Below are 16,493 nucleotides of genomic sequence, written 5' to 3'. Positions count from 1 at the left end.
CCTAAAGATAAAGGGAACTTCAGTGCTTCCTCTCATTTAAATCATATTAAAAATTAGAGAATGAACATTGTTTCCTTTCATTTTAGTGCACTGATAAGAAGTACTCAATACATTTTTTTCCTGAAGCAAACTACTTATATCTTTTTAATGGTCAGGTTATTACTTTTAAAAAAGTGTAACTTAAATGTATTTTGTGTTTCTGGAAGATATATCTTTATAGACCTAACTTTCTGAAGCAAAGATTATGTTTTTGTCATCATTGTATCTCTCACCAATGTCTGTTATGTAATACATGCTTGTCATATAAATCAATGAACAATCAGGGCAGAAACTCTTATGTAACCATTAACTACTTTTACCCCTTTCTAACATTTTCACATTCAAGGGAATACAAATAATAGTCTCCCTTAATTGCAGGGTAAGCAACGATTAACTAATTAACTACTCTTAGGATAGTGAATGTTGTTGCAAAACCAGGTTGCCAATAATTGAGACTGAGCTAAGTTTGTGGAGTGAACTTCAATTTAACTCTGGAGTCAGAAGAACTACTATTGAATCATTTTAACATTGTTTTCTCTGTTTTATGTATATGGTCTGCAGGGGTGAATAGGACCTCTTTCAGGACAGGTAATCTCATCCTTTCTCATCTTTCCAAGAAGTGGAGCAGCTTAGGATCCATCATTGTATTTCTGGACTCTCCCGGTACTTAATTTACAAAGATGAAAAATCTAAACTTCACTTTAATGTCTAACATTAGTGAGTCCAGTATCTATTTAGTTAAGAAAATGAGGGTTTAATCATGTTGTTAAAGTCATGGTGAATCAGTGGGTGGATTCTATGTTATCTATGCCCTCAGAGAATATCTTGATGCTTCAGAAGTAAATCCAATCTTTATCAATTTAAAACATTTAGTAGACTTGATATGTAATTAAACATTTTGGGTTCAAGGTAGTGCCTATGATATTATTGGTTTTCATGTTTCATAACCAAAAATCAGTATTAATTCTAGTTAATTTTGTAGCTCTGATGTCTATTCAAATAGAGTAGAGATAGGTACACATTGAAATATTTCAAAAACAAATGTTTACTTTAATCTATAATCCTGAAATATAGGACAGAAATTCTGATTTATAAAAGCTTTTTTGATATCAATCAATGACTTTTGTTAAATCACACAATCATATTAAAACGTGTTGATTAAAAGAGTTAAAATATTTAAACAGTCCAAAAAAATCCAAATGAATCAAATTAAGGATATAAACATCTTCAGCTTCAGATAAGGTCATAATCATGATCAACCTAACTGCAGTGCAAATTCACCCATTAGAACTGTCCGATGTGTGTGTCACTACATGGAACTGTTACAACTTGTGCACTTAAAGAAGAATTTTCTAATACAGCTTGCCTGTAAGAGCTCCAATCTGGGCATCATTCTCTGCAAAATGTTACATGTCTAATAAACCAATATATGATTTGGCCACAAGTAGACCTAGTTTGACAAGTTTTATACTTCCCTTTGGTAAAATTTGGATGTTTAGTTTCTTTTTTCACTTACCTATATTTGTTTATCAGGTAACAACAGGACTGGATGATACTATGAGAGTAACCCTTTCTTAATTAAGCTTTAATGAAAACTAAGAATGCCCCAATGTCAGAATAGTAATGAGAATATGCAGGAATAGCTAATTTTACTTGTTATGAAAAGAATTGGCAATCATTTACACTCATGTAGAAATACTAATTTTTTTAGATGGAAGTCTCATGGGATTCTTTGATTCTTCTAAGTGCTGAGTAATGACAGTCATACAAATTAAGCAAGCTAGGATCATATATTGCTTAATATCCAATAGGTAAACATCAAGATACAATATTTCATTTTATTTTTTAAAATACTACACTTAAACTTTTATTTTCCACATCAATTATAAGTTACTATTTTAAACATCTAACACGAAAAATTTTAACATTGGAAGAATGGAAGTGATGGCTTGCTTGACCAAAGTGACTCATTACCATTAGAAAGGAACTGTTGATGCCATCTTTTTGAATGAGGAAGATGGCAAAATCAAAAGTATTATTCTCATTATGCTGCATTATTCAAAAAATCATTTAGTGTTTATAATGAATATGTTAGTTATAAAACATTTTAAATAACAAATAGCAAGACTCTAAATTATACACTTGAAATGGCAAACAAACAAACAAAAAAAGAAACATTTATGTCATGATAGCCTATCTATCCCTCAGTAGATTACAAGTACCCCAAAGATTTTGTGTTTGGACTACTTTGTTCTAACATTAAAGATATTTGGAGCCTTTTCTTCCATTTAATCACTATCTTACTGAAAATGTTTCTCATGAGGACTGTTTATTTCCTGGATAAAATCACAGCTGAGTTCCCATTGAAGTCATCCCAACATGCTTACTCAGATGGTCCCTACACATTTTTGACCCCTTCCTATCCCTGGTATTAGAATTTAGTATATCACTTCAAGGCATGAACAATGTTTCCTAAGGGACAATCAGAGATTTGTTTTTAAAGGAAATTGAAAATTATAATAATGTGAAGGATGGAAATAAATAAACCAGTTCCTGCTTAGATTGTATACTACTGTACTTATTCCACCTGTTTGCTACATAGACTAGTAGATAATATACTTGATCATCACTTTCCCTCAAATACTTTTTTATATAGGAATTTGGAAAATGAGATATTCAGAGAATAAAGAAACTAAACTTATGTCTTTTCAAGACACTGGGAAAAACAAGTCACTATCCTAATAAGCTAAAATCTCATGCTTTTCTGAAAAATTAATACACAATAGGGAACATATTCTCTCTATTCCCAGTGCATATTTATGTGGAATTGTGTTTAGTGTGAATAGTTATACATCTTGGATCCTATATTATATGATACTTTCCCTTAATATATAAGGCCTTATCTTTCATGAATCTGGAGTGCCAGAGAGTAAAATAAAGTATAATTGTGGCATGTCATTGCTCCTTTGAAAAAGCCACTTTTATATTAGGATTATTTAATAGTTTTCATAGCAGCAAAAGAGTAAACTGGCTCTAAGTGGCAAAGTATTTAATTAATATTTCTTAATGACCCATTGAATTGAATAGAACAATTTGATTATCATACTTGTGCACAAAACTGGTTTTAACAGAAGAAAATAAATGGTGCATATAACAGAGCCCTCACAACAGTTTGAGAGTTATCGCTATGTTCACATGGTAAGGAACATCCGTTCATTTTAAAGAGGTGGAAGGACCAAGAGCTCACGATTCTCCTCCTATATAAGAGTCTGTAGAATGTGATACATTTCAATAATAAACTCAGGAGAAAATTGCCCAGTTAGATAGAAGTTAGAAAAAAAAAAAAAAACAATTCACAATGGACAGAGGAGTCAAAAGACGAAGAAGGTGGACTCCAGACCTATATTCAGAGTGACAATAACATCTAAAGATAGATGTCTATTTTTGGGTATTTTTGTTGTGGTTTTGATGTACCAAATACACTCCTTTTTTTGGTGTAGGAATTTTAGGAGTAAATATAAACAGAATCTCCAAGGCAATTATATTCTAAATGCAAAATAATTTTGGTCAATTGCTAAATAAAGTGATGCCCTTTTCCCTAAAATGAAGCAGATAAAAATTATACTCATGCTGCTAGCAGCCAAAACATAAACATAACATTCCAATTATATATATTATTATCACATTAGAACATCCTTTCAGAAGTTTGCACATGAGTAATGAATTGCTTTAATTTGCAGATTACCCTTCAGAAAAACAATATTACACTAAACACAGAATTATGAAAAATGTACCCTCACTGGGGCAATGTTTAAATAGGAAAAAATATTTTTTTTTTTTTAAGTAGGGGAGAGAAAGGTTGTCTGCAAGAGTTTTTCAAACACCACCTACATTTCTCCTTTAGGCTCTTAGCATATTCAAAATTCTGTAACCAAACACAGAAATTAAATAATCCATAAAGGCATGCAATGTTAATTTCATTGAATATAATTTCTATTAGTATCTATATAAGAAAATTAAGCAGCTAATTTTTTTTTAAAGTTAGGGTTGTCAGACTTGCCTGACCATGCTTTATATGACTCAGCATAAGAGCAGCTGTGCATGTTTTTATTTTACTGCCAATGGATGGGCAAGGAACATAGCTGAGTAACATGCAGGCCAGTCAAAAGTCATTTAGACATTGATTTTATTTATATATATATATACAACTTGCTTGGGTAACCTGGGTAAAAGTGGTGGCACGAGCCTCTGGCTGGTTATAAAACACCAGAGCTGCGTTCCTGATGGTTCCAGCTTGATTTTACCCCTGTGAGAAGTAAGAATGGTAAGCAGTGAAGGTCACCATAGACAGTACCATATTATACTTTGAAAAATTATCAAACACGGCTTCAACATGATTAAAAACTCTAAAAGGAAAATCAGTCTTTCAAAATCACAAAAGGAATAGCATTAAATAAAGTTAAAAAACATAGTAAGAGTTAAAACATACTTGATTATGACATGAATTTTACATTGTATACTGCAGAGAATCTTTAGAAAGCTAACAAAGAACTCCACAAATTTGGTAAAGGCATGGAAGAGAACTTACACACCCCCAAACTATAAGCCCACTCAGTCTACCCTAGAAAAAGAAATGCATTTAGATTCCAAAAAAAAAAGTATTTAATTTTTTCTTTTAGTTTAAAAAAATCATTTAGAAAGGAATAGTAAGAAGCTTCAGGCCATTTTTTTTAAACTATTCTATGTATGATACTAAACAACCCAATCCCAACTCACCAATTTAAAAAAAATGAACAAACAAAAATGACTAGAAGATAGACACTAAGAAGGTATTTCAGAATGAGTTTTCAAAATTCTTGGAAAATCATTTCAATTCTCTTTTGCTTTCTAGTACAGCTACCAGATAAAATTCTGAAAGATCAAAACCTCTGTATATTCTCTTCACAGACTGATCCTAATTCTTATTCGTTTATGAATTTATATCTAGAAAATTTGATTAAAGTGACTATTCTTCAAATAATAAACTTCAACACTAAAATGACAATCTCTGTTATGGGAAGATATTGAAAGGACTTCAGAACCCAGTTAAATAGTTTCCTTTACTTCCAATGGGCAGATCAGTTCTTTCCAAAACTCCGAGTCCATGATACTATTTTGGAGTACTTAACTCAAACAGAGTTAGTGCCAATCAAACAGAAAACAATACAAACAGCTTAATAGTCAACAGAAAAACTAGAAAGAGAATGGATTTTCCTATTATAACCCCCACCGTATAGGACATTCCTGTGTCAAACTTAATGGTTTGAGGTGAGGCCAAATGCATGCTACATCAGAGTATAAAACTTCAAAATTCTTAAAAAATTAGGGATACTGGATATAAGTTAACTATACTCCAAAAGGCACGAAAACTTAGCTAAAAGATAAAACTAACTTATGGCCTCAACATTTGACTCTTTATAATTTAATCTTACTTTATGTGACACCCTAAACTTACACACATGTGTAAATAAAAATCTATTTTCTCTAGTACAAGGGACTATCCACTATTAGATACAACGGCAAAATAATGATAAAGAGCTACATTAAAATTTGAATAACCCAATTCTCTTTTCTAAGTGCTGACTTCCACTTCTAGAAGTACACAGTATGAGAAATTAGGCACCATACTTTCAGTATAACTCAACTAGTTATGTTCATCCATTTTTTTTTTTTTTTTTTTGTGGTGCTGGGAATTGAACCAAGGGCCTTGTGCATGCAAGGCAAGCAGTCTACCAACTGAGCTATATTCCCAGTCTGAAAATTTATTAAAAAGGTTTAAGATATTACTATTTAAATAATAGTCTAATTAGTAAAAATCTTATTTCATTGAATTATAACAATTCTTTTCTTTGGGCTCTAAGGTTTTACCCCTTCCCTCTTAAATCTCATCAGTTATTTTGTGAAACTGATAACTATGGCTCTGTTATTTATTCCTTAGTTTTCAGTACTTATATTTAAACATTGCCAGAATTTCATGCTGAACATCTACTTCCACCTAACTCTTGAATTAGCAATACTATCAACTTTATAAACAAGAATGGAAAATACCATATACTCAGCAATTTTATCAAATAAATACAGGAATGTAGACTAAAATATCTAAAATTCTCTTCTTTGAAATATAGTTTTCTTCATACTATTAATGCTTCATAATTATCATGACTGTGCTAAACTACTTAAATTTTATGTTTCAGTGTCTCAGGCTCCCCCATATTTTCTTTCTTAGAATAAGAATAGTAAGAGAAGCCTTTAGCTTGCGTCCTTGGTAAACAATTAAAATAAGGAAGAAGCCAATCTTTGGTCTTGACCTATTATTTTTGTAGGACTATGTTAATTACTGTGAATCTTATCTTCATTTGGTATAATTAAACAATTAAATATTAAGATTTTAAATTCTTTCTTATATTTATCTCCTACTCTTACAAACCTGTAGGTGAATAACAAAGAAAAGCAAACCAAAACATATTCTGGTATTAATACTCTTGTAAATCAAGGAATACTTTAAACTATGAAGACTTTTACTGAGATAGTAATTTCAGAATTCTACATTTTATAATGCATCAATACTTGTTTGTTTAAACAGCATGCACTGGATTCAGTAGGGTTAAAATATGTTTACCATGATTCCTTATCACAAACTTCTTTTCCTTAAAAAGAAAAAAAAAATCATTTGCTTCAGGAAACAGAAAACTATGAGTAAATATCAAGTCAAGATCCCAGGCAGTTTTCCATGAAAGGCATATTTCATCAGAGGCAAAAATATAACAAGATGAGAACTGGAACTATCTTTCATCAAGTATTTTTCCAGTATATACAAAAACTACTAATGTGGGTGAGTTATAAGGAAGAATACACATAAATTGAAACATTTTTATGAATCTAAATTTATCTTAAAATAGAAATTGATATTATTCACATATTATCAAGTATTCAAAAAATTGAGTATTTGAGAAACTGAGGCAGTCTATCATTTCTTTAGCTATATTTTAATCTATCATTAATTTATCAATTGTCATTTTGCCATAGGAAATGTACCAATACATAGTTTATGTTTTCTTGTAAGAAGGAACACACAATTAAAAATATCTAATGGTTTTAATGAAAAAGAAATGCTTAATACCAAAATATCCCCATATTTAAAAATTCCTACCTCTTTGCTTTCCTCCATATCTGACTCACTGCTGAATTCCTCAGTATTTAAATTTTCAAAGTCAGATTCTCCAACAGCAATGGGCACGGTCACAGTGAGGCTGGGATTGTTTATGAATGACATGTAGTCACTCTCATCAACGACATACTTTTCTACACTGCTGCCTATTCCACTAGTTGTTCCGTTTCCGTCTTTGAGATAATTGAGGTCTTTGCCTATTTCTATAGTGGTATGGTTGGAAATACAGCTGTCTTTTTTGTTATTTAGATCTTCAAGAGGTTTAATTTCATCTAAAGCTTTCTGCTTCCTAACAAAGGCTTTCTGAATGAATTCACGTATTTTTCTTTTAACAAAATCGATTCCTTTCTGCATTCTTCCCACAGCAATCTGGAGGTTGTTCATTTCGTTATCATCATCAGTGGCTGCAAGATTGTCAGAACTGAAGGAGCTTAGGAGCAAGGCCAGGAAGAGATTCAGAACCTGAAATAGAAGGAAAAGAGGTGATCACAAGACTCTGCTGCTTCAACTTTTTAAGTTTTTCAGATTGTTCTTCCACCTTATTTTATGTTAGGCATTTAATCTAGTTTATGATAAACTATGAAAAATAGTAAATGTAATAAAAAATACCTGGCCATTATAAAATAATACCATTAGTACTATTTCCTTTTGAGTAGTTGAAAATCACAGAAGCCATTCTTGCATGAAACTTCTATATTCAATTCAGTTCCCAAGGAGAAATCTAGGCAACTACACAGTGTCTAGATTTATTAGGGACGGTAGGTATTTTGACCATGTCGGCTGGACTTCCTAGGACATTGATAATTTAATATAAATGTATCCCTAAAACCAAAAACTATTCCAATGTACTTAAATGTGATTTGTTTTTTTGTGACTTTGTACCATTTTTTTTCACCCAGATAAGTTGCTAAATTAGAAAAAAATGTATTTATGGCTAGATCAAAAGTCCTAATTTTTGATTTAGGAAATCATAGCCAAAATATTTATAACACAGTTAGGAATACTATAAAGAAATGGGATGTAGCTCAGTTGGTAGAGAACTTGCCAGGCATGTGCAAGTTCCTAGTTCAATCCTTAAAACCAAAAAAAAAAAAAAAAAAAAAAAAAAAAAAGAAAAGAAAAAGGAAAAGAAATGATTATAATAATGATGGTAATAATGAATTAAGGATTGTGGATTTGAAGTGTTGTTATGTAACTCCAAAAATAAACAGCACTGACTTGAGTAAATGAAAAAATAAATGGCTGGGGTAAGGGGTGCCTGGGATTGAACTCAGGGACACTGAGCCACATACCCAGCACTATTTTGTATTTTATTTAGAGACAGGGTCTCACTGAGTTATTTAGTGCCCCACTGTTGCTGAGGCTGGCCTTGAACACACAAGCCTTCTGCCTCAGCCTCCTGAGCCACTGGGATTACAGGCATGCACCACTGTGCCTGGCAAATTAAAATATTAGTGGCAATAAATCCACTGTGTAAACTCAAAATGAGAGAATTTACTAAGGAATCAGGCATTTCCAGGGGCACGAGCCTGACAGATATAAAAAAAATATATATATATTTTTTTCTTTTTTTTTCTCCCGTCAGGATTTGATTGGCAATGTCCATGAGTCCTGTATGTATTTAACCATACAGAAAAAATGGAACATGGAGCAGTAAGGGGACCAAATGCAGAAATTAGCAGTACAAAATAGAAATCCTGAGAAAGGTTTCAGTGAAATTCCAATGAAAATGTACGTCAAAGTGTGTAAGATCCCATAAGAACTAAGTGCAACTTTTAGAGTCTATACTGAGCCATCTGTCAATTGCTATTCAATGGCTCCTGATAATTATACTAAAACTTGTTCCTTTACTTCTGGAATTTGCCAATAAAATTATGTTTTACCATGACTTGTCTTTGAATCTCTTAGTTGGACCAAAAAAAAAAAAAAAAAAAAGAGAGAGAAGAAAAATAAAACTAAATGCTAAATTTTTACTTTTATTCATTAGAACACTGAAATGTGGTGCCATAAGTATTTTCTAGATTTAATTTTCAAAGGTTTATTAATATACTGTCCTTTTCTATTAGGTATTGATCCATATCAATCAATCATTCTACACTGATGTCCAACAGTGGGTTCTTTTTTTATGTTTTATTTTATTTTGATTAATATGCAATTGTTGTACATATTTATGATAGGGGACAGACAGATGTGAATGAGGAGAACACAGGTTAAGGGAATAATTCCATAAAGTAGGCCAACTGTGCTGACCCCCACATGCTTTCTTTTCCAAGAAGCAATTTAACCACAACCCTGCCTGGCTTAAGTGGACAGGATATGTCACATTTCTCAGCAAAGTAGTTATATCCAGGAGAAATGCAGGCCCAAAATAATGTTTCAAAAAGAAGGAACCCAAGTTACCCTGAAGAAGAAGACTTTTCTGATCCTTTTCACAGACCAGATCTCAGGGAGATAAGGATAATTTTTCTAACTATAAAATCTGTAAGAATTTATAATTAAATAGCCAATTAGAACCAGTCAGTATGGGCCACATGACCTAAAGTTGTAAAGGGAGTGGGGACTTAACATCTGATGTCATCTTGCTGTCAGTAAAAAGTCAAGAACTGGGCAGAACTCACTGGAAACTTCTCTAGGACCCCCAATAAAATTGTCCCCCTCCTCTCTGAGAAGACCTACTGTCTCCCTTGAGAGTGTACCCTTTCCCTATTCCTTCAGTAAACTCATGCTTGTTACTCTTGAGCAACATGTCTGAAATCTTTCTGACTTGACTGTAAGATTCAGGGTTTGAAGAGGGAAGGGTTTCAAATTGCCTTAGTTTCCTAGAAGACCCCAGACCTGTAACATTTTTAGGGTAAAGTTATGATGCTTTGATACATCTATACATGTAAATGTGTCTTAGAGTTAGGTTCTAGAGCACATAAGAGTGTTTTGTAAAAGCTGCTTTTTACTGAGATCTTAATAAGTACCAGTCCTTGTGCTAGGCATTTTTATTTTCCTATGATTTATTTCTCACAACAGTCTCATGAATTAGTAATTATTATTATCACTGTTTTATAGATGAGAAAACTGAGGCTTCTGTCTACTTTAGGTGACTTGTCCAAGATCACAGTTAATAAGTAGATTTTTTTAATTGTGCTAAAGGTGTTCTTTTTTTAATTGATTTTTAAAAAAATAAATGACAGCAGAATGCATTACAATTCTTATTACACATATACAGCACAATTTTTCATATCTGTGGTTGTTTATAAAGTATGTTGACACCAATTCGTGTCTTGTACTTTGGATAATGATGTCTAACACATTCCACCATCCTTGCTATAAAAGAGAATAAAATCATGGCATTTGCAGGTAAATGGATGGCATTGGAGAAGATAATGCTAAGTGAAGTTAGCCAATCCCCCCAAAACAATGCCAAATGTTTTCTCTGATATAAAGAGGCTGACTCATAGTGGGGTAGGGAGGGGGAGCATGGGAGGAATAAATAAGTAGTTTTTTATAGTTAGAAAAATTATTCTTATCTCCCTGAGTTTTGGGATCTGGTCTGTGAAAAGGATTTGATAATCTAATTCTGAAATCTTCATTCTTAATTGCTGTGTTTGCAAAATCAACAAGGAAACAATATTCCATGTGCACTCAATGCTATTCCACCCCACCCTTTCCCTTTCAATGCTGGAGATAAAACCCAGACCTCATGCATGCTCAGCAATTGCTCTACCACAGAGTTACATCCCTATCCCTTGATATTTACTTTCTCTGAACTCCTACCACACTTATGTCACTATCATAAAGCTTGCCATCAATTTTCTAATTGCTTCTATGATATGTTATAAATTGATAATTTAATGTTATTTCATTGTCAGGAAAAAATAAAAGTTCCTCCAACCTACAACTTTTATTTTGCATATTTAAGAAAGTTCCCTCCCTCCTTTGAAAAGCAGTCCATCTGCATTGATGTTGTCCTAAAATTTTTCTTGCAAACACCTTCTTGACACCATTAGTTCCACAAATTTACTTGATTTAACCACAGTTTTACTTGATATAACAGTGGAACACATCTTTTAGATTTAGGATGCTGAGTAACAATCAAATTTCTATTGCTAGAAAAGTAACATAAGCGATCTAAGGACAGTTTCTTTACCTGTAAAATAAATATTATAATTTTCTCAACACCTGTTTATGGGATTGATATAAGAATTCAAAGAAATAATCCCTATGGCTCTCAGCACAGTTTCTAGCTCACAGTGAATACATGGGAAAGTTTAGCTATTACTATCATTGTTACCATTATCCAACAGACTCTCTACAATTATCTACCTTATTTTCTTAAAAATAAAATTTTGTGTGAGCCAAGCTAATCTCTTTGTTTAGACCTCCTTCATTATTGAAAGCTATATGTGTAACAGCTGGCCCAGGAGTTTGGTGTGATCAAGGGTAACCTAAGGGAACAGAGTTAGACAAGCTCACTCAGGAATTGAAATCCTGAATCCTGTTTCACAAAGGTGCATGGATAGAGGACTAATCACTGAGTGGAATGAACTTTCTCATATGTTCCCCCAATTTAGTCTCTCAGAAGGAAAATGTTTCCACTGCTGCCAGATTGAAATGTATTACACATATTAATGATTTCTCCATTTTTTTTAAGAGAGAGAGGGAGAGAGAGAGAGAGAGAATTTTTTAATATTTATTTTATAGTTTTTGGCGGACACAACACCTTTATTTTATTTGTATGTGGCGCTGAGGATTGAACCCAGCGCCGAACGCATGCCAGGCAAGCGCGCTACCGCTTGAGCCACATCCCCACCCCCTGATTTCTCCATTCTGACTCCCACCTTTTGAGAGTAGCTCCTGAACTTAATCCTGCCTGCCTGCTATTGCTCCATCTTCACTTAGAGAAAATATTATCCACTACTTCTAGAACTAGCAGCCTTCAAAAAGTCACATTCTCTCTCTATAGCACTTGCCTTTCATCTATCAAAGGATCTCTAGCCACAGTGCCAGGAAACAAAGAATGGCTCCTAAAAATCCTGGGGAAGTGCAGACTGTGGCCCCACCTCTCTCTTGCCTGTAGAGGAGGCCTGGCATTGATTATTCACAGATACTGTGGTGGAACCTTGTCAGGCAGTTGACATGTTAAAAAGAAGTTACACCAGCTTCTTTTTGAGTGACCTTTCCCTCTTTCCAGTAAAAATGGGAAGAATTGTAAGAGGCAGTGTATCAGTTTATTCCATCTTACTTAAGGAAGTATGATATGAAAAAAATCGTTAACAGTGGTAAACAGGTTGGACATTATTATCTTAGCTACTCCATAAATGTATCCAGAACATCACAAAACATTTTTAAACTGATAATGGAAAAGAAAGGAGAGTCTTTAATTTTTTCTCTTAGAGGCATAAAATTTAAATTTTTGTGACTACATAAAAATAATTATTTTTATGTGTTACAGCAATACAAATTAATATTAAATGTCATCTATATATATAAACACTTGATACTTTCTGAAATTATTTATGTACTTGAATTCTCTATTCAATTACATATGAGAGAAATGTTTTATTTCAGTAAACTAATAGATGATATGTGATATGGTAAGTTTCTTTCTCTTTAAACCCACTCTGCATTCTCTAGCTACATTATTCTTATCAAAATATCTTAGCTCATTTTCAATTCCTGATAAAAAGCCATCTGTAGTTTTGAATTGCCTAAAGGAAAATCCACTTTATTATGCACAGTCAGCCATTTCGTAAATTAGACTCTACACAATCTGGCCCTAGCTTATTTTTTACTATTCCCACTCCGAATTCCCTGTTGCAGTCCAATCGTTCCTTGCTGTCATAAAGGACTCTGTTCTGCCTTTTCTTTCTCTTCTCCAATGTATGCCAGATACATAGAAGAAATGAAATCAAATCAATAACACAGCTATGACTTTTGATTTGTTTCTGTTCCATTTAACTCTCTGACCATTTATTTCTGCTCTATAGAATTTTATACTTTCCTAAAAGCAAAATGTTTGTTGTTTGGGGGATGGCTGTGGCTTTAAAATGTATCTACAAATTACCTGATACTCTTCTCTTCAAAAAATGGAGACTAATTTCTTCTGAAGTGTGAGCTTCTTCTAACGAACAGAGCACAGCAGAGGTTATGGAGAATGACTTTCAAGACTAGAACACAAAGAAGACCTACACTTTGCCTTCTCTCTTCTGTCTGCTTTGGGAGAAACCAGTGGTGATGTTGTAAGAATATTCAACATTCCTATCAAGAGGCCCATGTAGAGAGTAACTGAGATCTTCAATCAACAGCCAACAATGAACTAAGACCACCTGCCCCTAGCCATAAGACTGAGCCTTCTTACAAGCTGACCCAGAAGCTCCAGTCAAGATGATGATAGCCTCAGTCAACACCTTCACAGCAACCTCATAATCAATCCTGAGCCAGAATCATATAGATAAATTGCTCCTAAATTCCCAACCCACAGAAACAATATTTGATGTTTTAAACCACCTTTCATATTTCTGAATTATACACTGTGCATGTTTCTTGATATTTCATACACAGATCAGGGCCCGGGATTAACTCAGTGATTGAGAACTCACCTAACACACATGAGGCCCTAGATTTGATCCTCAAAAAACGAAACAAAACAAAACAAAAAGCAGGATTATTTAAGATAAAGATTCTGAAATATGGCAATGAATAGAAATTAATATTTTGCATTTTTACCCTATTCGTATATTTTCCTTTGGGGAATTGAAAGTTGTTCTTTTTATTTGAATGAAAATAAGTCTATAGGTTAAAATAATGGTCATATAGTTCTTTTCCTGTTACATTGGTCTGACTCCTGCTCAAGCAAAGCAGCATGATTCCTTTACTTAAAGCCTAAGAAAGGCTCCTTCCCACATGTATACTATCCTGTCCCAAACCACTGGGTATACTTTTTCCCTGGTTTAGAATGATCACCTTTCTCCCTACCAAACCAACCTTACATCATAATTAAAGATATTTCAGGTCCAAACTCTTTGATGGAGTTCCATGCTAATATTAAGCAATGTTTCCATTTTGTGAATCTGGTAGACAGCTTTCATTTCCACATTTCAAACATCATAGATAAATTTCTATTTTTAATTCCTGTTAGAGTAAATGTCATAACACTGTGTCATATTGATCTTCCTTTTACCTTTCTCACATGTCCAAGATGGGTCAGTGGTGCTGGGCATGGTCAATTTTGTATAGAAGTGACAATCTATGTTTCTTGGTTCAATGTTACTGATTCAAACTACAATTTCTACATTCCAAATAACCTGTATACTTTAAAAAACTGAGATGATTAATATTTTTAAAAATTTTAATTTGTAGGAAACTTGAATTTAAACATGTTCAAAAGATATTTTTGTTCCTACTTAGAAATAAAATGAATTCATAATGACACTTCTATACTTTAGTACAAGAACTGAAAGATAAAAGCCTGAGACCTTCCCTTCCAATAGTAAGAGGAACAGCGAGGAAGAACAATGTTGGTTCAAGAGGCATTTTGAGGGTCTGTGTGAATTAAAGACATCTAAATAATGCTTGGCTCTTGCAATCATGAATAATAGAAAATAGGAAATAACTTTGATACAAAAACAGTTCACAAAGATAATGCAAAATGTTCACCAGTTTAGTGTACTTTTTCATGATTACATAATCTTATACTGAAAGTAAGGAAAACGTTTTTAGTACATACCACGAGGTTTCCAATTACCATGACCATCATGAAGACAGTAAGGCACATGGTTTGGCCAGCAACCTCCATACAGTCCCACATGGTCTCTATCCACTCTCCACACAGCACACGGAACACAATCAGGAAAGAGTGGAAGAAATCGTGCATGTGCCAGCGTGGGAGTTCACAATCATTGGAAATCTTGCAGACGCATTCTTTGTAGCTCTTTCCAAAGAGCTGCATGCCAACCACAGCAAAAATGAAGACAATGATGGCCAACACCAAGGTGAGGTTTCCCAGTGCCCCCACGGAATTGCCAATGATCTTTATAAGCATATTCAAAGTTGGCCAAGACTTTGCCAACTTGAAAACTCTGAGCTGGAAAAAAAGAAAAAAGGGTTGTTAATGACCTACATTTATTTATTTGCTTCTCCCCCCCCCCCCCTTTTTCTTTTTACAGCAAAAAATGCAGATTGTAATTTTATTTTTTTGGTTTTGGTTCACACTACAATTTACAGAAAATGATACAAAAGCCACAAAATTTGTCTTTTATCTTTTTTCTAAAAGTGCTTTTATTAGTGCATTTTAGTTTTTCATAATAGTTGGGTTCATTTTGACATAATTATACAAGCATAGAATTTAATTTGTTCATTTCAGTCCCCACTGCCTCCTCTTTCCCTTCCCTCCTGCATCTCCCTCTTTCCTCTATTCTACTGGTCTTACCTTTATTTATTTATTCACTCATTTTTAATGAATGCTTTATAGATATGCATAAAGATGGAATGCACTGTGTAATATTTATATAGTACATTGCATAACTTTGAATGACCTACATTTCTGAAGCATCTGTGGTTTTGTTTCCAGCTGAAATCTACAGGGTGACTGTCTCAATTGTAGATTGATGGATTATTTAAGTGTCAAACTATTATCTAGCAAATGTAGCAGGTATTTGATACCATGGGGATATTTTAAATTCTGAAATATACATGTTGTCAATAAAATAATTATGTTACATGGTTTTTGAATCAGCATTTTAATAATAAGAATCCTACATGAGCATATGAAATATATCTTTTTTTTTAAAGGAACTAAGATATTTAAGATTAATGGTGGCTAAATAGCAGAGATTCAATTTCAGGGAAGTAAGAGCTCCCATTGTTTAAAAGCTCAAAATCAATATAGTTTTCAGTATACTTAAAATATTATACTGAAGTGCACAAGTGCAAATAATATTAACACTTAAATTGCATATGGTGAGAGAAAAATCAACTGATCTTTTGAGTATTAACATTATTTTAATCTAACTATACCTTTAGTTTGTTGTAATATTAGGCAATATTTTTTAAGATGTATTACATTTAAAGGAGAAATACATGGACTTAGTAAAAAGTTGCAGTTTTCAATCTGATGTCTTCAGTGACTTAATTAATCAACTCATTGTAGTGTGTCTCTCTGCCACTGTGCTTGACACTTTGGTTGTATTAGCATGCAGTGGCCTCTCAAGTACCATTTACAGTTAAACAACAGCAGTATTTTATTTCTGATGCTTCA

General features: G+C 33.1%; 1 protein-coding gene across 1 annotated transcript in view; it reads right to left on the bottom strand.

Moving 5' to 3' along the window:
• The window catches only part of LOC308630963 (sodium channel protein type 2 subunit alpha), a gene marked incomplete at its 3' end in the record, with an annotated part of 95,170 nt that overhangs the window by 27,095 nt on the left and 51,582 nt on the right, over positions 1-16,493 (bottom strand). The window contains exons 16-17 of the mRNA XM_081261773.1: positions 14,964-15,320; positions 7,229-7,708 (exon numbers count right to left, since the gene is read on the bottom strand). Coding sequence (XP_081117899.1) covers positions 7,229-7,708; positions 14,964-15,320 — 837 coding nt within the window. The remainder of the gene's footprint in view (positions 1-7,228; positions 7,709-14,963; positions 15,321-16,493) is intronic.

The sequence above is a fragment of the Spermophilus citellus genome, assembly GCF_964194105.1.
Source record: "Spermophilus citellus genome assembly, chromosome: 11".
NCBI classification, from domain to species: domain Eukaryota; kingdom Metazoa; phylum Chordata; class Mammalia; order Rodentia; family Sciuridae; genus Spermophilus; species Spermophilus citellus.
Note: the sequence above shows the minus strand (reverse complement) of the source record. Positions and strands in the feature narration are given on the sequence as shown.